At 46.4% G+C, this 22,887-nt stretch overlaps 1 protein-coding gene across 4 annotated transcripts in view; it reads left to right on the forward strand.

Moving 5' to 3' along the window:
- CDK5RAP2 (CDK5 regulatory subunit associated protein 2) overlaps positions 1–22,887 on the forward strand; it is a 183,996-nt gene that overhangs the window by 48,327 nt on the left and 112,782 nt on the right. For all 4 annotated transcript variants that reach the window (XM_082619449.1, XM_082619448.1, XM_082619451.1 and 1 more), the window contains exons 8-12: positions 313–475; positions 1,819–1,872; positions 2,953–3,072; positions 5,726–5,818; positions 12,863–13,081. In XM_082619449.1, coding sequence (XP_082475575.1) covers positions 313–475; positions 1,819–1,872; positions 2,953–3,072; positions 5,726–5,818; positions 12,863–13,081 — 649 coding nt within the window. The remainder of the gene's footprint in view (positions 1–312; positions 476–1,818; positions 1,873–2,952; positions 3,073–5,725; positions 5,819–12,862; positions 13,082–22,887) is intronic.

Raw genomic sequence — 22,887 nt, forward strand, 5'->3', positions numbered from 1 at the left:
GATTCCTTGCCATCCCCCAGCCCCCCAAATTCGTAATCCACTGCTGTCGATGGTGGGGGCCAGTGAAAGTCTTTGAGCGGGAGTGTGACTCGATCAGACCGTAGTCTGGCAGCTCAGAGGATGGATTGACCAGGGCCGGGCTGGAGGCGAATTCTGGCCCCAAATCTCCCACCTGCAAAATGCGGCTCCGTTTATGTTCGGTCGTTGGACGCGTCTACTTTGAAGATGTCTGGCCCTGTTTCCTACCTCCTCTTGCTACACTGAGCTAAGAGGACAGCTTAGAATTAATATTTAAATTTTGTTCTCTTTCAGACTGATTGAGGAGTTGAAGCTGTCTTTGAAGAGCAAAGAAGCTTTAATTCAGTGCCTGAAAGAGGAGAAATCTCGGATGGCATCTCCAGATGAAAATGTGTCATCTGGAGAGCTCCGAGGACTTTCTGCTGCTCTGAGGGGAGACGAGGAGAGAGAGACCAAGGTGAGGTGACAGGACATGGAGGGGGACTTTAATTAGCAGACCTGATCCCCCTGTGGGACGTGGATGCACATTCAGTCCCCAGGGTTCGCGCACAGTGGCCTTCAAAATATTAGCTCCCTGTTGTCTGCTGAGGAATTACCAGAAAGCTCCTTTGTCGGGGGCCCTGGCATTTTTTTTATCCTTCCAGTCTCGTGTTCACGTAGAGTCGGTTGAAAAAAACAGTCCAGGGACTTCCCCAGTGGTCCAGTGGTAAAGAATCCACCTTCCAATGCAGGGGACGCGGGTTCGATCCCTGGTCAGGCAACTAAGATCCCACATGCCGCGGGGCAAATAAACCCGCAACAAAGAGCCTGCGTGCCGCAACTAAGACCCAATGCAGCCACGCAGCCAAAAAAAAAAAAAAAAAAACCTTTAAAAAAACTAAAAAACCAACAAAAAAAATAGTCCATACCTGCGCACCTCTGTTTTCCTGTGGGTTAACTTGTCGATGCCCGGGAACTGTATTTGCACCCACTGGGTTTGGTTTGTCTCTGTGGTTAGAGGCAGACTTGAGGCCACCTTCGGTCGGAAACTTCAGAGGCAGTGGGGAAGGGAAATAACTTGTATCGGGCCTGGCAGCACTCGAAGGGTGTCAGCGTGCACCTCAATTAATCCTGGCACCTTGCAAGGCAGAGATCATGGTCCCCTCGTCGGGTAGAGAAACACACTCAGAGGCGTTGTGATATTTTCCCAGGCTCCAAGAGGTGGGTCGCTGGTAGAGACCCCAAAGCCCCCCTGGACCCCTGCCCCCCCCCAGGCCGCCTCCATGCCCAGCTGTTTTGAAGCGGGTGGGCAGGCCTGGAGGTGCAGGCAGGCCTGGTAGCAGCCTTCCGGTCCTGGTTGGACCCAGGGTGGCTGCCACGTGTGGTCCCTAAACGCCAGGGGACGTCTCAGCGCTCACGGACTGTCTCAGTCGCTTTGTGGAGCGGGGTCTCCGTCCCGACCACAGCAGCGCACCCTCCGGCCTCACCGGCTAGTTGTTGGCTGTGATTGGCCCACGTCTGCTCCTCCTCCCGGCCCTTCTCGCCCCGTGGGCCCTGTGCTTTCGTGGCTTTTGCGCCGTCCCGTAGCTCTTTCGTTCGCGCTCCATGGGGCTGGTGGTCAGCCAGTGCGGGTTGCTTGTCTTTACATTTTCTTAACTCGGGTGGATTTCTGGGGAGACAGAAGGAGTGGATGCTTGTTTTCATGAGTTCCTCAGCAGTGGGGTGGGGAATAGAAAGTAAATGCAGTGTTCATTTTAACCGTTCTGGGGAAGCTGCTGGATTGTGGGTCCTTTCCGGGCACCAATGAATGCCTTTTCTTAGGCTGCACAAATGGAGGAGGAGAAGGAGAGAAATCGCTTTGAAGAGAGGATCCAGGTATGTGGATACAATTTTTTTTTTTTTTTTTTTTTTTTTTTTTTCTTTTTGCGGTATGCGGGCCTCTCACTGTTGTGGACTCTCCCGTTGCGGAGCACAGGCTCCGGACGCGCAGGCCCAGCGGCCATGGCTCACGGGCCCAGCCGCTCCGCGGCATATGGGATCCTCCCAGACCGGGGCACGAACCCGTATCCCCTGCATCGGCAGGCGGACTCTCAACCACTGCGCCACCAGGGAGGCCCTGTGGATACAATTTTTACAAACGTATTGAGGATTTATCCCTGCCTCTTGCTTTCTTCTGAGTGCAACAGATAATCCTGTGTGACTAGCTGTCACTCGTTGAGTCAAGTTCTAGGTGTGTCAGAGAGGAGGGTTTCGTAGCCTTCGCGATAACTCTGGAGTAGGTGTTCCCATTTTGCAGATGTAACACATGGGGCTCAGAGAGGTGAGGCTCCGTCCCCAGGGTCACAGAGTTGGAAGAGGCGTAGCAAGGATTCAGACCTGCCAGGCCAATCGCAGAGCCACTGCTGCAGGGTCCCCTAGTCACAGCGGCCGCCATTTGTGTAGCGCCTGCCAGCGTAGAAAGTGCTTTCACGGCCATTATCTCATTTGATTCTCACAACAGCCCGGGAGGGAGGCAGCGGTGAATATCTTTAGAAATGAACTCAGACTATAAATGTATATATTCGGTCTCCATCAAACCGAATTCTCTGCTGGCTTTTGTAGCATTAAGGAGTGAAATTAATGATCTGTTATTTCCCCCAAATAACCTGGTACGGTTTCAAAGGCTCTGCTGTGACTGTATTCAGATTCCAGAAGGCATTGGAGTCCTTTCCTCGGGAGTAGCTGTCATCGTCTTAACTGATCTGATCCCCTTCCTACACCCGGCCCTGTTGCCGCGAGCGGTAAAACAGTAACTCGGAGCTGATGCCACGGTTCTCAGCTCTACTTGGAAACATTAATCACAGGTTGACAGGAATGATAGAATAACTGCATTTGAGTGTGCTCTTAAAGTTATATTTACAGTGCATTTTGGTTAGAATGCATCAACTTAGTGAATCTTTTTCTGATCTAATTTAGGCTCTTCAGAAGGACCTGAGAGAGAAGGAAAGAGAAATTGCTACGGAAAAGAAAAATAGTTTAAAGAGGGATAAAGCCATTCAGGGTCTAACCATGGCACTAAAGTCAAAGGAAAAAGAGGTACGTCTGATACACCTGAAGTGAGACTTTTCTTTATTAGCTTCTGTGACAGGCCTGTCTTACCCTGAATTTTTAACTTTAGGTAAAAAGTTTATAAGAGAGCTGAGATGAGTATAGAAAGTGGGGAAAGGGTCCTGTAGTCAATTAGAAGTTCTTTTGTAGAGTAATTCAGTGCTGTCCAGTATGACTATAATGCGAGGTATGTATGTAATTTAAAATTTTCTAGTAGCCACATTAAAAGAAGTAAAAAGAAACAAGTGAAATTAACTTTAAAATACATATATGCCAGACGTCAACATGTAATCAATAAAAGAAAAATAGCAATGAGGTTTTAACATTTTTAAACTCTGACTTTGTCACCATATTGGACAGTGTAGGTCTCATCTTTTGAAAGACAACAGAAAATTGAGAGAAAGGAGTTTTGGGAGGCAAGGCCATGACTGCGGCATCTCACCTGGGTGGTCTGCAGGCTCCTCAGAGCCGGCACTTTCTCAACAGACCCATCACCTCCATCGCTGCCCCCATCTCACCATCCTACTCCATTTTCTCTGCTCTTGTCTGTGTTGGTGGCACCACCGTATCCCTAGTCGTGCCAGCCAGAAGTCGCCCTTGACTTCCGCTACCTGGCTTGTTGCCTTTGGGATCCAAGGTGGTGGCTCGTGGTTCTTTGCGGTTCTCCTGTCATCAGTTATGTCTCAGTAACTCCTCGGCACAGATACAGAGAAGAAAACACAGCTCTGCTTGCCAGTCTAGTGGGGAAAAAAGACAGCGTGAAGGTGTTGTGATTGAGGGAAGTGCAGGGGGCTGTGGAAGCAGAGGGAAGGGGGCCTAGTCCAGGTTAGGGTGTGAATGCGGGGAGCGGGGAGTGCTGCTTCCTGGAGGAGGTGTCTGAGCTGAATCTTAAAGGAGGACCAGGAGTTAGCTGGGAAGGGAGGCAGAGACTGGGAGGCCATTTCGCACAGAGGGGAGAATGCTGGTCAGGGCCTTACGTTAGGAAAGAGCCCCTTGTGTGTTTGTGGGAACAGAACGGTTTGAGGTTCTTAGAGCATCAAGTGCAGAGCTGAAGTGGGGCAAGAGAAGAAGCTGGAGAGGTTGCAAGGGGCAGCGGAGGTGGTGGAACTCCCGAGGGTAGCAAGGCCACTGAAGGCTCCGAGCGGAAGGGTGTGGTCACGTTTGCATCCGGTCACATTTGCATCCGGTCACCTTTGCATCCGAGAGCAGCCTGTGGCTGTATTGGGAAAGGGGATGGCAGAAGGGCGAGAACGGAGGCAGGGAGGCCAGTAGCTGAGGTGAGAGCCCCCTAATTCAGAAAGGCTGAATTAGAGCAGCGGTCACAGTAAGTACGAGTGGAGGGGTGGGGCTTATTCAAGAAATACAACTAGAAATACGGCTTCCCTGGTGGTACAGTGGTTGAGAGTCCACCTGCCGATGCAGGGGACGTGGATTCGTGCCCCGGTCCGGGAGGATCCCACATGCTGCGGAGCGGCTGGGCCCGTGAGCCATGGCTGCTGAGCCTGCGCGTCCGGAGCCTGTGTTCCGCAACGGGAGAGGCCACAACAGTGAGAGGCCTGCGTACCGCAAAAAAAAAAAAAAAAAAAAAAAAAGAAGAGAAAAGAAATACAACTAGGAATAATTAAAAATAAGAAGTGAATTTGGGGAAATTTGATGATTAGATGTAGGACTTGAGAGAAGGAGCAGTCAAGGGTGACTTCTGGCTGCGTGACTGGGGATATGGTGGTGCCACCAACTCCCTTAAAAGCATAGAAAATGGAGGATCATGATGAGATGGGGGCGGCAATGGAGGTGATGAGCCTGTTTAGAAGGTGCCGACTTTGAGAAGCCCATGGACCGTTCAGGTGAGAAGTCCAGGAGGCAGATAGATACGCGAGTCTGAAGCTTGGAGAAGGCCCAGGCCTGGAGGTATAGGTCTGGGAGTCAGTCGTATACAGATACGAGTGAAAATTCTGAGGGTTGATCTACTTATCCAAGGATAGCGTGGGGTGGGAAAGGAGGCTGAGCAGCGGGCCGCAGGGGACAGCAAATTTCAGGAACAGGGAGAGGAATGCACAAAGGGGGCAGGAGGAATGGCTGCAGGAGTGGGACGCTGACCAGGAAACGGGTTGAGGAAGCCGAGGAGGTAGGAGTTTGAGTAACCACCAGTGTCAGCTGCAGCGGAGGTTTGGTTCATAATCGTGGTCAGTGTGATTTGTCTCGTGTGTTGGGAGTTCAGGGCCCAGTGGTCGTTGGAGACCCTCTGCTGTGCAGGGCACCCACCAGTGGTAGGGCAGTTCTGGCTGCTGCCAGAGTCTAGGGTGTGGCCAGGGGAGTTCCTGGCTGACTCTGGGCCAGAGGAGAAGGTCACTGGAGGGTGTGAAGTTTTGGGACCTATTAACGTTGTTCAAGCCTAACAGTGCTGTGGTTGGGTGAGTGGTCATATCCTTGTTTTACAGTTGAGGGAATTAAGTCTCAAAGAGATGAAGTGCCTGGCCTGAAGTCATCCAGCTAGTAGACAGCCAAACTAGAAATCCCACTTTTCTGACTACAGAGCCCTCGGTTGTTAGCACTCCCCAGTTCAGCAGGAAAAGCTTGTGGGCTGAGCACAGAGAGGAGAGCCCAGTTGCATACTTGGCTGTTCTTCCTTATTTTTACCCAGATTGAAGAACTTAACTCCGAAATTGAAGAGCTCAATGCTGCCTTTGCTAAAGCCCGAGAGGCTCCCCAGAAAGCACAAACCCAGAAATTCCAGGTAAGTGTTGGCTTTGTTTGAAGTGGCTCTCTCCATGATCCTTACTCCTGGTGATGTCAGGGCTTTGCAGCTGAAAGGAACCAAGGGAGCTCTGAGTGGTTTTTTTTTTTTTTTTTACATTAATTAATTAATTAATTAATTTTTGGCTGCGTTGGGTCTTTGTTGCTGCACGCGGGCTCTCTCTAGTTGCGGCGAGCGGGGGCTACTCGTCGTTGCGGTGCATGGGCTTCTCATTGTGGTGGCTTCTCTTGTTGCAGAGCACCGGCTCGAGGCGAGCGAGCTTCAGTAGTTGTGGCATGCAGGCTCAGTAGTTGTGGCGCACGGGTTTAGTTGCTCCGAGGCATGTGGGATCTTCCTGGACCAGGGCTTGAACCCGTGTCCCCTGAATCGGCAGGTGGATTCTTTTTTTTTTTTTTTTTGCGCGGTACGCGGGCCTCTCACTGTTGTGACCTCTCCCGTTGCGGAGCACAGGCTCTGGATGCGCAGGCTCAGCAGCCATGGCTCACAGGCCTAGCCGCTCGGCGGCATGTGGGATCTTCCCAGACCCGTGCACGAACCCGCGTCCCCTGCATTGGCAGACGGACTCTCAACCACTGCGCCACCAGGGAAGCCCAAGCAGGTGGATTCTTAACCACTGCGCCACCAGTGAAGTCCTCTGAGTGGTCTTTAGTAGAAGAGTTCACTCAGTCTAATTAAAGGAGCATCTTCTGCGGCTTTGGGTGCTTCTCCAGCCCCTTCCTCAGTATGACAGTGATGATGGTGACAACTACGCCCACAGTTAGGAGTGCTGAGCTTAGGCTGTGCCAGGAGTAGACCGTGCGAGATGTGTGGATTATCTCATTTAATCTTCACCACCCTGTGGGGAAGGTAATTTTCACCCCCCTTGTATTTGAGGGGTTTTTGAAGTCCAGTGAGGGTATACAGTTTATTCACGGTCACACAGCTTTGCCAATGACAGGACCAGGGTTTAAATGTAGTAGCTGCTGCTAATAAAAGCTGGCATTTATTGAACATGTACTATGTGTCAAGCCCTGTGCCAGGTGTTCTCCGTGGATTAGCTCAATAAATCTGTACGACAGCGCCATGAAGTAGGCACTGTTAATATCCTTGTTTACTGCTGAGGAAATCCAGGTTCAGAGATTCAAGTAGCTTGCTCAGGGTCACAGAAGCGGTAAGTGAAAGAGCTAGGATTTGACCCCAGAATCAGTCTCGCTCCCAAGTCTGTGCTTTTCCCTTCACCCGCTACCTCTCCTCACCTGGCTTGCCTGCTCCCTGCCAGCTTTCTGTTCCAGGCTTTGGTTATTTGACCCGCCTTCTTTTTCCCTCCAACGTTGCACAGCAAGGGCTCCTGCGGGTCATCGCCTCGATCTTCCCTCTTTCTTGCTAATTTTAGGTCTGTGTTTTGAATTAACATTTTCTTCCCATGTTTCTAGTTTCCTTCTACAGTGTATGCCTGTTACTAATAACTAATGAATCAGTAATGCTCCATCATGGGATTAAGCCCATACTGCCTTAAAGCTCCGCCCTCCCACTTCTTCCTCCCGTGTTGTTTTTGGTTATAAAGTAGAAGTTAGGAGTTAAATCTAATTTAAGACTGTTTGGTTCCTCAGATTCATATCCCATGCCTTATCTTTTCAGAGCTTTGGTTCACAGTAAGAGTAATTGGAGTAATTTGGCTTAAGTCCGGGCGCACTAGAAGCAGAGACAAATCTCTGTCTTTGGACTCTCAGACTTGCCTTCCCCACTCTTTTGACAGTGGTTGATGAAGTGGAGCTGAGATTACACTTTACACTGAGTTTTTTTTCCTTGCTTAGAAAATAACAAGCCTTAAAAGCAAAACCGTCTGTATTTCCCATTCCTTGAGAAAAAAAAGTGTATGGTGGCAATTGATAAGCAGAGACCAGACATCCTTACGTGTTGTGATATTTTACTTGTTGTTGGACCTTGAAGGAAAGAAAAGAGTCTTATACGTTTACGCGTTACCCAGACTTATTACATCCATTGATTAATTTCATAACCCTCAGTCCTAGTCTAAAAGTGATCTGCGAGGTCTTGTAGTTAACAGTGTTGGCCGGGTTTCTCATCTTGCAAAGTATGGAGATCAGACACTGTTGAAATTCCTCAGGTTCTGCGTGGCATGTTGCCTGTTCAGAGAGCGCTCATTTAATCCTTACCCACAGAGGCGGAGTGCTCACCCGTTTGCCGGGTTGCCAGTACTTGAACTCAAAGTCTGACTCCAAAGTCTCTCCTCTTTCCATTTTTCTGATTCTGTGCGTGAGTCAATACACACCAGACCCTTATATCAGCTAATTCATTGCGAGGTATGTATAATTTGAATATTGCACTGACATTTGAAAATGCATTGTCTTTCACATCTTGGGACCTTTTTGGGATGTCACATGATTTGAACTAATTGCAGCATGCGTATAAGAGCTAAAGCTCACAGGGGTGGCATCAAGCGTGACAGTGAAGCAGCAGCAAGTGGTATTCAGACTCTTGGAGCAGTTGCCACAGTGCAGGGAGGTAGATTCTAATCACAGGTGTGACTCTGTGAAGGTTGCAGTGTGGCCTGGCTGTGCTACCTCAGAAGCCATTTAAACAATGTATTTTCAAATTGGAAGTAGCGGTTATGTCTCCTCCCCTCTCTGCTCGGCTTTATAAAAGTAAAATTGCACATTGCAGGAAACTCATAAAATATTTAAAATGGTGGAAAGAGGTTGATAAGAGTCACCAGTAAACTCACGTATAAAGATGTTCACTGTTAGCACCTTGACTCTTTTCAAAGCGTATTTGTACATATATATATATCACCTTTGAAAAATTAAATAACATTATAATATGTGTTTTGTTATATAATCTCTTCTGTTTTCATTTAACATTCTTTCCCTGGCAGTATATATAGATCTAACTAATCTTTAAAAGAATATATTTTGAGATAATTGTAGATTCACATGCAGTAGACTTCTGTATACTCTTTACCTAGTTCTCCCAAAGTTAGCATCTTATGTGACATGGGACAGTGTCACAACCAGGATATCGGTGCAATCTGTTGACCTTACTCAGATTTCAGCAGTTTGACATGCGGTCATTTGTGTGTGTGTGTGTGTGTTGTGTGTATCTCTGTGCTTTTTATACAGTCTTTTTAAACGGCTGCATATAGTCCATTATATGTATATATCATATTATTTTTACTCTGAAGAACCTGGGGTGGGACATGAATTTGAATCTTAACTCCGCTTCACTAACTTGTATCATCTTGGGCAAGATATTTGCACTCTCCCAGTCTGCTTGCACATTGTAAAATCTGGATGGTCACATTTATGTCACATAATCCTTACAAGGATTAAATAAGAACATGTATCTGGGCACAGGTGGTAACTCAGTAAATGTTAACTCATCCTTAAGTTGGGTGATGTAGTTCTGGCATAAAAATATAGTAGTTTTTACTGTGGTCTATTTTCAGATTCTCAGTTAATGGTGTTATACACGTAGCTTTTAGTTTGAGGAAACTCTCCATATTTTCTCTTGATTGGGAATGAAAGATAATGGAGTAAGTGATGGAAAAGGGAACCTAGATTTATTTATCCTGCACCTGCTGAAATGGGACTTTATGTGTCAGATTTTATCTTCACAACAACCCTGTGAGATAGAGATCATTCTCACACATGAGGAAACAGAACTTCAGAGAAGTTAACTTCTCCCAAGTCACACAGCTAGAACTGGTCTTTGAACTCTGGGCCTTCTGACTCTTTCTTTATTGAACTCATCATGTTTCTGTACTGTGGGGAAGAACAATTTGTTTCATGTTGTTTGGGCTTTAGTTTCTTTTTTTGGGGGGGGTAGGGGGGTGCTTTAGTTTCTGACCATGTCTAACTGGGTCAGGTATTTGCCACCTGATTTATAAGCACCTGACTGGTGTTATAGAATCTGAAAGTCAGAGTGTCTTGCAGCAAAAGGTAAAAAAAATTCTCCAAAGAAGTTTTCCAGAGGGCCATCTTAGGGAAAATTAACATGGAAAGTATTTTTATGAAGTGAATCGAATGTATGAATTTGAATTCGAGCTTAGATTTTTAAAGAGGCTTTGTTATTATTTACATGATAATCCCACAGAACTTTGATCACTTTATAATCTCTATTATTTTAGTATCAACCATTGCTATCCTTTGTTTAACAAGCCCCTAACTGGTGTTCTCCCCTTGAATTCAGTCTGCTTGTTTTAATTTTTTGTAGTTTATTGGTGTTAACTGGAATCTTCCCTGGAATGGGCAAGACAGAATAGTGCTCTGGGAAGAACACAGGCTCTGGAGTCGTTTGAATCCCGAATTTAATCACTTATGGTCTGTTGACAGGCTAGTCATTTAACAGTTTTGAGCCTCAGTTACTTAAATAGGGATAATAATGTGTACTTTGTAGGGTCCTATGAGAGACTGAGATATAATATGTGTAAAAGTGCCTGGTTTAGTCCCTCATACATAATCAGTGCTTAATAAAAGGTAACTATGAAAATTGTTCAAGGTGAGCGTTTTCCCAAATCATTGTTTATCTTCTTTTCTTTTTGAGTTTATTTAAATAAGCACTGCCCCAGATACATTTTTTGGGTGCGCCTGTGACCTAGGTTTCCCATTTCTTTTTATTTATTTTAATTTTAAAGGAAACTAAAACAGAAGCTTCTATAAAACCTACTTTGGAATTTGAATGGCTTTCTCCCTCAGCCTCTGTTGCTGTGTCCTAGACAATAGTTGGGGAAGCATGGGACCAGATGGCTGGGTTGTAGGGGCCCGGGAACAGTGGAACCCCTCTGCCTCCGGAGTGACCGTGGTTGTAGCCCACCTCTGCTGAGCAGCTAGGACTTCACTGTCGACAGAGGCAGAGATGGATTTCTTGGGAAGGCCCGGAAGCTGGGGCCAGTCCCTTTACTCCACAGTCTGAGCTACGACCTTGACAGCTCGAGTGTCCCTTGCTTTAAAATTTTTAATCTTGTCCTCAATCTAATTCAAAAGTCAGATTTTTAAAAAAGTTAATTTTCTTCTGAGTATAAGTATTATATATGTTTCAAAAATTTTTTCAGAAGACTGGCAAGAAGGGAAAAAAGGGACATCAGGAAGTTCCCCAACCACTACTAACGCCTTGTTGTTTTTCCTTCTAGGCTTTCTCCTATGCATAGATTTTATTTTGTAGATCATTTACAATTTGATTTTTTTTAAATTTATTTATTTTTGGCTGTGTTGGGCCTTCATTGCTGAACGCAGGCTTTCTCTAGTTGCGGCGAGCGGGGGCTATTCTTTGTTGGTGCGAGGGCTTCTCAATGTGGTGGCTTCTCTTGTTGCAGAGCACGGGCTCTAGGCGCTCGGGCTTCAGTAGTTGTGGCTCGCGGGCTCTAGAGCGCAGGCTCAGTAGTTGTGGAACACGGGCTTAGTTGCTCTACGGCATGTGGTATCTTCCCGGTCCAGGGATTGAACCCTTCTCCCCTGCATTGGCAGGCGGATTCTTAACCACTGAGCCACCAGGGATTTTTTTTTTTTTAATGTAACATAGTGACTTAGAAATATTCACATATTATCAACTTTTTGTAAATATAGTTTTAAGGTTTTATTGTGTGGCTTTGTCATAGTTTATTCGTTTTCATATTCTTGCACATTTAGGTTGTTTCTTATTTTTCACTGTTTTAAGTAATTCTTTGATGAATGACTTTGTTTTGTTTTTAAAGAATTTATTATTTATTTATTTATTTATTTATTGGCTGTTTTTGGGTCTTCATTGCTGCACGTGGGCTTTTCTCTAGTTGCGGCAATCAGGAGCTACTCCCTGCTGTGGTGCACAGGCTTCTCACTGTGGTGGTCTCTCCCGCTGCGGAGCATGGGCTCCAGGTACAGGGGCATCAGCAGTTGTGGCTCGCAGGCTCAGTAGTTGTGGCGCACGGGCCTAGCCGTACTGCAGCATGTGGGATCCTCCCGGATCAGGGCTCGAACCCATGTCCCCTGCACTGGCAGGTGGACTCCCAACCACTGCGCCACCAGGGAAGCCCCAGTGACTTTGTATATAAGGCTTTTCCCCCTTATATTTTGGATTTTTCTCTGAGATTGAATCCTAGGAATGGAATTATTGAGATGATTGTGAACATCTTTATATAATACACACATACTTGATGTACATAATCTGCCCACGGGGAGTTCTATCAATGTACATTCCTGCCAGCATATTTCTTGGCTTCTAGACGCTTGGTCAGTTCTTGAAACCTGAATGTTAATTGTGCCATTTCCCAATAAGCTTGCCAGCACTGGATATTCTCATTAAAACAATCTCACTTGTTAAGTGAAAGCTTGTTTTAGTTCACTCTTTTTGATTATTGGTGAGTTACGACATTTTTTCATATGCATGATAATCACATATGTATTTTCTCTAATAAACTGTATTAATGAAATAAACATGTTCTTGACACGTGTAGACCTCCGACTCTGCTGAACTTGTAGTCTCTTGAGGTGGCTATCGATTACTAGGCTGACCACTCCTTTTTCTCTAGATGACTGTGGGTTCATCTCTATCAGAGATGAACATTGCCAGTGCTTGAATCCATCTCTGCTTTTCAAATAAAATTCTTTATTTTCTATCTTTTAAAAATAACTTAATTAAATTGTTTTTTTAAACTATTACAGAAATAACATGCTCACTAACCTTACGACATTTGAAAATACAGAGAAATAAAGGAAAAAAATCATCTGTATTCCCACCCTACTAAATACAGTTACTATTAACATTCTGTGCTTTTCTTTCTCATCTTTAAAAAAAAAAGTTCTTTTACACAATAATTGTAGCCTTTTCCCCCTTAACATCAACGTCATAACATAAACACCACCCTGTGTTATTTCAAAACTTTCATATTATTTGTGCTGTGGGTCCTGAATGTTATGTTAATCTCCACCTCCCTCCACCCTGCCCCGACCAAAAAAACAAAACAAAACTGGTGAACAAGGAGCACCGATTTCTTGGTTTGTTTACTGAGCTGTGAAAATCATCCCAGCTCCCCTTCCCCTCCTTTTCTTCTAGGGGTCTGAAGATTACGAGGCTGCTCTGTTAGAAAAGTCAGCCCTTTTGGCTGAGCTGCGCACAGAAAACCTCACCAAGAGCACAGAGAACCACAGACTGCATAGGAGCATTAAGAGAGTCAGCCGGGAGCTGAGCGACCTGCAGCAGGAGAGGGAGAGACTGGAGAAGGAGCTGGGGGCAGCCCACCGAGAGAGGAGCAAGGGAGACCGCATCACCCACGTGAGTGCCGCTCGGCCCTCGAGGTAGTGGGCAGGGCGCTTGCGCTGGCCGGGGCTCTTCGGCTGTTTTAGGGAGACAGATATTCATCGCCGAAAACTTAGAAAAACCGGAAGAATATAAAATATTTCACTCACCATCTCATCACCTAAAAATGACCAGTCTTAGCTATTTGATGTTCTAGTCCTTTTATTCTCTCTCTCTCTCTCTTTCTGTCACACACACGCACACACACACACACGTGTGCACATTATTGGTGTCAAGCTGAAAATGCATTTTTGTATTCTGTTTCTTTTTTTTTTTTTTTTTTTTATTCAGTGTTCTCCCTTTGGTGTGGGGCCGTCATGAGTGTTCTTCAAAAACGTGTTTTTTTGTGTGTGAACATAATGGTTCATCACTTGAATGTGCTACAGTTTATTTAACTAGTCCTTACTGTAGGATGTTTAGTTCATTATATATATATATATTTGCCTTATAACAAATGCTGCAGCAAACATCCTTGACCATAAATATTTATCCACTGTTTATTTCCTGATAGAGGTATAATTACTGGGTCAAAGAGTATGAATATTTTAAAGACTATTTTATAGATACACCCAAATTGTTCTCCAGGAAGATTATACCACGTTTCCCTAGGTGAGAGTGATCTTTTTTTAAGACTACTCTATTTAGCATTGGATGTTAGTATTTAAGAAATTCTCTCTGAATCTGGTAGACAAAGAAGTTGATCTTTTACAGTTTCTGTCATGTTTAAACGTAAGTGTTCAGCATCCTGAGAGTCACGTCCAGATCCACAGCCTCGGTGCAGTCGGGTAGCACAGGGACTGAGTCTGAGTGATCGTTGACACTCAGGTTAAACGAATTCCCTGCACGGGCGCCTGGGGCAGGCAGAGTCACTGGAGTCGAGAGCTCGAAGGAGAGCCCGCAGGTACCAGAGGTTGGTTCTCTGGTGGCTGCTGTTGGCAGGGACGGGACGTCAGGACCATAGTGTGAAATCCTAAGGCTGGCACTGACAGGAGGACTGAAATATAAATGTTTGTCTATTTTAACAGAAATTTTAACGAACATCAAGAGAGCAATAATGGAAACTTAGGAAAATAAGAAAATGTCGCCTATAATTCCACCACCCTCATAAAGTAACTCTGTTTTTCAGTATCACCCTTTAGTCCTGGTGCATTTGGGGCCCCAGTCCAATCAGAGGCTAAATACTGTTGTGTGTTCTTTGATCACTTTCTCTCTCTTGGCCATCTCCCTGTGTTGTGTAGGCTCCAGAGCCGTCATGCTGAATGATGAATACGCTTCATCGAATAGATTTCACATGATTTACTTAATAATTACCTCCTCTCTTGGACATTTTGGCTGTTTAAGTAATGCCACAATGATCATCTTTGGGCATAAAGGCATTTTTTTTTCCTTGAAATCCCAAGGATAGATTCTGAGGATTATACTAGTTAATCATGCTGCCAAATTATTTGTCCAAAGGGCTCGCCCAGTTTATGATGCCACCAGCAATATTGGTGTATACCAGTTTATTGCATGTTATTAAAAGACCTGTCTCATATTTATTCAGTGTTACTGAACACCAAATATATCTAGGTGAGATGCTGATGGAAATACATGGCATGAGCCCTGAATGTTTTATTTTTTCCTTAAGGGAGGTGAAAATGTTATACATGACAAAATGCAAAGCAGTGTAAAACCCAGAGCTAATTCGTGCAGCTTACGTAGTCAGTGCGAAAGATCCTTGGGGGGCAGAGTAGTCAGGGGAGCCTTCTAGAGGTGATGACACTTAAGTTGAGTGAGCAGTGTGAGGTCTGAGTCGTGTGCCTCTGTGGATGAGGTAAAGAAAAGACTGGCCAGAGGGTCCTTCTATAGAGGTCAGTTTTCATAACCAATGCTTAGATCCTTCACTGTTGGATAACATTTTTTTTTTCAGTTTAGTTTGTCCCCTCCATCCCCCTGTATCATATAAAAATGTTTATTCAATAGAAATTGGATTTGGGAGATACACACACACACACACACACACACACACACCTAGGTGTATAAAATACGTAATTGTTTCTTTACATTATAACTTACACTTGAAATGGCTATATAACATTACATCAAGTGGATACGCTGTAATTTATTTACCAATCCCTCTATTATCAGACAATGTTGGTTCCATTGTTCACTTGTTCATGAAAACCCTAGTGCTTCTAAAAGAATTTTGGACTGCTGTTGATAAGAAGATTTATTCCTAAGTAACATGCATACGTCTTCATAAGGAAGCAAGGAATGCTTGGCAAGGAATGGAAGGGGCATGTGACAGTGAGAGGGAGAGACTGGAGTGAAGTATACTGCGGGTGGGCTTTAAGTAACTTAGGCAGAAAGGGGAATGCATTGCCTTGGGTAACTAAATGGCTGGAAGGACAGGGGTCACAGGAACTCTGCCGGGACTGAGTCCATGTCTCTCTGAGAGCTGGCTTCTCTTTCTTGCGTCCTCTTACTCCAGCTCCAAGCGGTTGGACCCACCATTGCCAGCCTTGCTGGGATCACAGCTCCCCAGTTTAGTACATGAGATGAAGGAGGACTCTCACACCCCACTACCCCTGTTGTCCCCTGGTCGGGAGGGTCAGACAGGTGAGGTATCGAGAGGCCCAGCTTGGGTCACATGCTCATTCTTTGTCAGAAGTGGGTGTGTGCATGTGTGTGTGTGTGTGTGAGCTCGTGTATCATCACTGGCAGCTTCCCCTAGAACCACATGTTTGGAGGGAGTGAGCAGTTATCCAGAGAAGGCGTGGCTTTGTTTCACGGCAGTGGGCACCAAAATAGCAGCTGTGCCTCTGGATGCTCACCTCAGGTGAGCATGCCTGTGACTCAGGGCTTCCTAGTGTCTCATCATGGCTGCTTTTCTACATTGAGTCATGCATGTTTCTGACAAGACGATCTGGCCGTGGCTTCTTTCTTTTTGAGCATGTATCGCATCACAACAGTATCTCTGCTTAACTTCTGGTTTTATCCTAAGAATTTGACTGTGTCCATCTCGTGGGCATGCTTTGCACCCGATCTTGGGGGCACTGGCCTGTTCAGCATCTGGGGAAACCTGCTGGGGGTGACTTTGCCTTATGGTGCTAGGACGCATGCAGAGGTAGAGTGTAACCCACCAGCCTTGCATGGCTTATCAGCTGGTTCTGCTAACTAGGCTCTTTAATTAAGTAGAGCCTCCCACTCACCAGCTGCTATTGCTGTTGCTTTTGGATTGAAACAAACAAAACCCCAGGCCTTTTGGTGGCCTCTGTGTCTGGCTTGGCAATGGAAAGGACTCCCTGCATGCGTTCAGCCACATTGAACGCTTTGTGCAGCCCCTCAGCTCTGCCTGGGGACAGTTCCGGGACGGAGATAGGAACAGAACAACCACAGGAGCACAGAGCAGGATCGGAGAAGGCTCCCCGGGAAAGTAACTTTCGAACTGGTTCTGAAGTTTGAGTTGAAGGTTACGAGCTAGGCGAGGGAGAGGAGAGTCTCGTATAGGAGGTGAAGGTACACAGATGTGAGCGAGTGTGGTGTTTGGGGGAAGAAGAGTTTGGGGCTGTAGTGAAGGGTGGCTTTAACCTAGAGAGAGGCTGAATTGTAGAGGGCCTTGGATACAGAGTTTGGGAGTGTGGACTTGACCTACAGGCAGTGGGGTCCCTGTCGAGGGGGAGTTAAGCAGAGGATTGTTAGGATCAGATGTGCAGTTTAGACAGACTTTTCTGATGGAGGTCTGGAGAATGGGCTGGCTGTGGAGAGCCTGGAGACAAGAAGATGAGAAAAGGCATGTGACGTGTGTCAGGCTCCGGGAGGTCGGGGATAGAGGGGAAAGAGGAGGAACCTGCTCCTCTGTAATGCCGCTCAGGTGTGGCTTCTGGGCTGTCTGGGTGCGTACTAAAGCTCCCCTCCAGGACTCGTGAATACTCAGCATTTACTCAGACTTCACCGCATCCCACAGGTAGGGCTGAAAAACACCGGTAAGAAAATGTGTTCCAAACACTGGTCTTTTTCTCAGTCCACATTCAGCTCAATCCTCAACACCCTCTGTTAATGAAAACTGCTGTTACAGAGTGATAGAAATGAAGCAGATATGATTTCTTAGGTATATTCTTCTCCAGTGTACTTTACAGTTAATACAAGGACTGCCTGTCTTTCCCTTGGTGCTCACAGCCCTGTGATTGGGCATACAAAAGGTTTTTCCCATTTTACAGATTAATCAGAGCCTCAGAATTTTTTTTCTTTAATAAATTTATTTATTTATTTATTTTTCTCTGCGTTGGGTCTTTGTTGCTGTGCGCGGGCTTTCTCTAGTTGCGGTGAGCCGGGGCTACTCTGCGTTGAGGTAAACAGGCTTCTCATTGCGGTGGCTTCTCTTGTGGAGCACGGGCTCTAGGCACACAGGCTTCAGTAGTTGCAGCACGTGGGCTCAGTAGTTGTGGCTCGCGGGCACTCGAGTGCAGGCTTAGTAGTTGTGGCGCATGGGCTTAGTTGCTCCGCGACATGTGGGATCTTACCTGACCAGGGCTCGAACCCATGTCCCTGGCACTGGCAGGCAGATTCTTAACCACTGCGCCACCAGGGAAGCCCCGGAGCCTTGAATTTAAATGGCTTGATCATGGTCACATAGAAAGTGATAAATATGTGGCATGGATCCAAGTCTGTGGACTCTTAATTTCAGGACTTCACCTAAGATACCATGCTGAGGCTATGGCAAACAATATTTATGTTAAGAATACTGTGCTTTTAGCAAAAAGGAAGATTGATACAATTTCAGCTTTTCAGCGGACTACAATAATCCATTTTCAAGACCACCCACCTTGAAGTATTTTGGTTATTTGAAGCTTTCAGACTTCTAGTTTCTTTCTGTGTTTCAAAAACATCTTCAGAGGTTTATGGAAAGTCATAAAATTAAATGAGATGAAAGGCATTAGGGTCACGGAACAATAAGTGTGACCAGTGAAATGGAGGCAGGTGAGTGAGGAGAAGTGCCACTTGTGAGAGCCGTCACAGTGCTGAAGAGGGGGACTTAAAATCCAGGTGGGGCTCCTGGCAGCGAAAGTAAAAAGGGAAATTCAGTTACAAGGTCTCCGGTGTCTATAAGAAGAGCACGTTAAGGTAAAGGGACAGCTTTTGCTGGCACTGAGGCCTGAGGGAAGTATTTCCTCTGGTGGGTTTTTATAAAGAGTTCTCAGAGCAGTATACAGACTCTTCGACAATACCCCATTCAGTAGAAGCAGTTTTGCACAGGGCCAGATCAATGTCACCCAAGTCTGTTAAGCTTGTAAGTATTAAGGTTTTCAGTCCCCAGGACTCTCTCTAGCTGTTTCCCCTTATTCTCATTTCTTGGACCAGAATTTCAAAATAAGTGGGAAATACTGCAGCCCTGTTGAGAGATGATCCCCAACTCAAAGCCTTTGCGGTGGTCCCCTGTCAAGCAGTATGGGCTTTTGTGGCATTCCCTGAATGCGTTCTGATGGCAAGCCAGCCTCTCTTGGCTGTGATCAAACCATCCTTTGCTCATGCCAAAAACATGTATTGCCGTCTCATTGTGCCTGCTCCTAAGCATTCTGGAGGGAGACAATGCCTGTCTGAAAATGCAGCTTGGATCCGAGGCATCTGAATCCACTGTGTCTAATGGTGCGTGAACACTGAGACGTTTGGCTGTGAGAGTCAGTTCATTGTTTGTTTGTTTGTTTTAATTGCCTGTGATTGCAGTGACCTAGTAGTGCCAGGCAACTCAGCATGTGTGGAAATTTGCAGTTTGCTCCTTTGTTTGTTCAAGGGACATTTACTGGACACTTGCAGCAGTGCAGGCACCGCCGGTGGGCACGGGTGAATCCAAGCTGTGGCTTCCACCTCGAAGTCTTTTGCAAAACGAAGGGTCACAAAGTGAGGGTCTCACGGATGGATTCCCTTCATTGTGTTATACCTCCTTGCCACCAGAGGGACCCACGTCCCTTCAAAGAAATTCAGGAGGCCTTTGCAAAAAACAAACAAAACCCCCCAGTGTTCCCAAGTCGCTGTCCTAACTGGGATGTTGAAAATGTCCTAGCTTCTGTGGTCTAACAGCCATGCTGCTTGGATTCTCACATCCGTGCCCTCACATCTCTGGCTTCGATACCTTGTTTGGCTCCAGAGACTCAAGGCACTTCTCTGTGTGTGTGTGTGTGTGTGTGTGTGTGTGTGTGTGTTTGGTGATAGAGGTAAATCTTGTTTTTAGATTTGCTGTCTCTGGTTCAGGCGTTCTGTGTGCTGCTCGGGGTGGGTGCAGGGAGGAGAGGGACAAGTCATAGTCTTTTTCTTCTCCTTTATAAGCACCATTTATTAGACATTGGTTTAGCCTGTTCCCCAGACTGTCTCATAATGCTCTCATCTGTTACGAGACCTGTCACCCACCACTCTGACAAGTGTGTGCTTCAGTACCTGGGCCCTTCGCTCTGTGGGGATGCATTTGCTGGCTACAGCCCCAAGATCTAATTAAAGTTGTACCCGTCACCCAGCTAGCTAATCCTGTGTGCTTTGACAGGAGCGGGTGTAATTTCAGGGTGGCTCAGCCTGAACCCCTCCGGTTCTCACGTGTGTTTATTGACAGATAGCTCCAGATGAGGTTGCGGGAACATTCAGGACATCTTTTGGTGAACCATCATCAAAACCTGGCATTTGGAGACAGTGTCTGTAGGCTGTAGGCTAGTTGGTTTAGGGCTAAGACCACAGACCTGAGGTGGTAGTGTGATTTTTACCAAGGGTCAGAGCTCCCCCCACCCTTTTTCTTAAGGTCAGCTATAAAGATTTTGAGTCGGTATCCTTGTAGAATGTGCAGTTTAAATGACCTGTGTGGGAGAAGTTTTGTCTTTGCAAATTCCAGTTTCTCATAAGAGAGGCACAAATGCAGAGACTTGGGAGTCAGACCGGATTTGAATCCCGGTTCCATCGCTTGCTAGCTTTGGGGCTGGGAACCAGCTACTTTGCCTCTGCAGACTGCGGTGTCCATTTCTTGTCAGAAAAACAGACATCAGTTGTGAGGATTCTATGAGATAAGGTATAGCACTTAGCGTTACACCTGGCGCATCATAAATGATCAATAAATAGTAGCTCTTTTGTTGATGGTGATGACGTCACTGCCTTGGGTGCCAGAAACTTTGCAATTTAGTGGGTATGTTTGGGACAGGGTAAAACAGTGCCGGACTTGGGTTGGAATCTCAGCATCAGCCGGTGCTTAACTCTGAGCTTCCAAGCCAGTTACTTAATTTTTCTAAACTGATGTTTACTCCCCTAAAATGGGGTTGATGATATCTAATTTAAGATTAAATAAATGGATAATAAAATTTAATGCAGGAGTAAATGCCTACTGCGGTCCTGGCTCACAGAGGGCGATGCTTATTACATTAGATTCCTTCTTTTCCTTCCTCTCTTCCTGCTTTTAATGGTGTGGCAGGTGCTGTCTCAAGACCTGGAGTGACACAGCCCAGCCCACTAGACTCTCTAACAGGCGCTGCTGACTAATAAATGTGTTCTGCCTTTTCACCAGTCCAGGCAACAAAGCTGTAAATTTCTTCGTTGATCAGCACTCACCTCTCCTCTGAAGAAAGTGCTTGTTTGTTCCTTTTCAACTGATGAATCCCTCTAGGAAGGGCGTCAGAACCCTTTTGGAGTGACAGGCCCTGGGGTGTGAGTGGCTTCTGCGTGGGCCTGCTGGGGAAGCTGGCTTAGAAGGCTGTTCCCATCGCTTTTCAGGGGAATTGCTATCGTCTCTCTGGGGTGCAAACAGAGAGGCTTTCCCTCATCTCTGGTTCTTCCTTCATAATTTCTGTGCTAGGCTCTGTCCTGGGCACTGAGAGTACAGGACTGAATCAAGTCAGACACAGTCTCTGAAGAAATCTAGTAGAGAAATATAATAGAAATGCAGACAAGAGCTAATTAAAGTATAGCATGATGAGTGCTGATAGAGGGATGGCCCAAGTGCTTTGGGAACACAGAGAATGCAACTGTGCTGAGAGAGGTGCCGGGGAGGGGGAGGGAGGCTTCACACAAGAGGTGGGTTTGAGCTGAGACCTGAAGGCTAAGTAGCAGTTTGCCTGGGGATGAGGGAGACAGGAGGTGGAAATGCGTTCCTGGTAGAGGGAAGGCCTGTGCAAAGGCTGGGGCATGAATGAGCCTGGCACGTGGGGATCGGGGAGGGGGCTGGAAGAGAGGGCAGGTGTGTTCTGCTGCATCGTTCAGGTGGGGTTTTAGAGACGTGTGGTGCCTCGCCTGGCGCCTGACAGCTGGGCCTCGGCCCCTGCACAGCTTGAGCTTCACCACCTTTGTCCGTTCGTTCTTCCCCAGCTTCCTGGTGGAGCCTGCACGGAGCTCCCTGCTCAGAACTGCACTGCTCGCAGCCAGTACCACGCATGTTTGTTGGTCTCTTAGGCAAGGACTGTCTCATTTCAGTGGTTTCTGTTTATTTATTTTTTGAGCATATGAAGTCTTTGTTCAAATGAACTCTTCTGGAGAGAAAACTTCGAAAAGTGGAGCTGCTCAGGGTGGGGTGGGATGAGGTAGGAGTCCTGGGAGCCCCTCTCACCCCACCTCATCCCACTCCTGCCTCAGCCCCCAGCAGCCACGAGGCTCCATAGAGCGTGGCTGGAACGCCAGTATCTCCTACTAATTCTGGAGATTCTTACATCACTGAGTTCCTGTACCTCATTACGATTTTGGAGAAGTTTCCTTTGTATATTTAAAGGTAACTACTGAGCACTTTGACAAGCTTTCTCACAGTGAAACCTGATAAGATGGAAATTTGATGGATGAGAACCTTCTCATTCTCCATCTGGCTAGAGATAAAACAAACCAGCTGCCTGGAGAAGGAAGTGTGAGGGCCTGGCTTTTCATTTCTAACGTGATTCTAAGATTACAGGGGTATTTTATTTTTCATACAGCCCACTTTAAAAACAGCAGCAACAACAAAAAGTGCCCTAAGAGGGCTCTGATATGCAAAAGCATTGCTCAGCTCAGTGTTGGCCCAGAGTGTGCCTGGGAATCTTCGAGGAATATGGCCCATTTGGGTGGAAATCGAGGCAGCTCAGTTCATGGCATCATGCAGACTTGCTGGGGCCACTCTCACTTTAAAGCAGGATGGTGGTCTGGTGTAGGATAGGGGTCTTCAAACTTTTTCCCCCTGTCTCTTTGTTCAGAAGCAAATAAACAAACGTACTAAGGGAGCTCTGCAGATTCCTGCATTAAAACCAAATATAAATTTCCATGCTTTTCCCCCAGCCAACCGACTCAGTTTCTGGAGGAAGGCCCGAGAACATGTAGTTAGTTAGATGATGCTGATAGCCGGCCAGGCTTGGGCATTGCTAATCCGAGGGCTTCGCAAGTTCGGTTTGAAAACCACTCGTTTAGTAAAAAGAACACAGATAGACCTGGTTTTAAATCCCGATTCCACCACTTTTTACTTTGGTTACGTTGCTTGAGCCGTCTGAACCGCAGTTTCCTGATTGGTACAATGGGTGTAATCAGAACCTCTACTTCGTAGGGCCGCTGTGAGAGGTGGATGAGGTGTGATGCATGTAAAGTGCCCAGCACTCTCCGAAGTGCTGTAGAGGTTTATAGAATAAAGTGGTGGGTAGCATTTTGGGAGGATGATTGCTGGGGGCCAGAGTAATCAGGGAGGGCTTTGTTCGAAGGGGTGGCCCTTGGATTGGCCCTTGTAAGATAAGCGTGCTGTCTCCAGGCAGAACTGGGGAGATTTTATTATTTTGTTTCCAGATGGAGGGGACGGGCTGGAGGCAGGTGGGGGCCTGGAGTGCTGA

This window comes from Mesoplodon mirus (assembly GCF_964341445.2).
Source record: "Mesoplodon mirus genome assembly, chromosome: 1".
Taxonomy (NCBI): Eukaryota; Metazoa; Chordata; class Mammalia; order Artiodactyla; family Ziphiidae; genus Mesoplodon; species Mesoplodon mirus.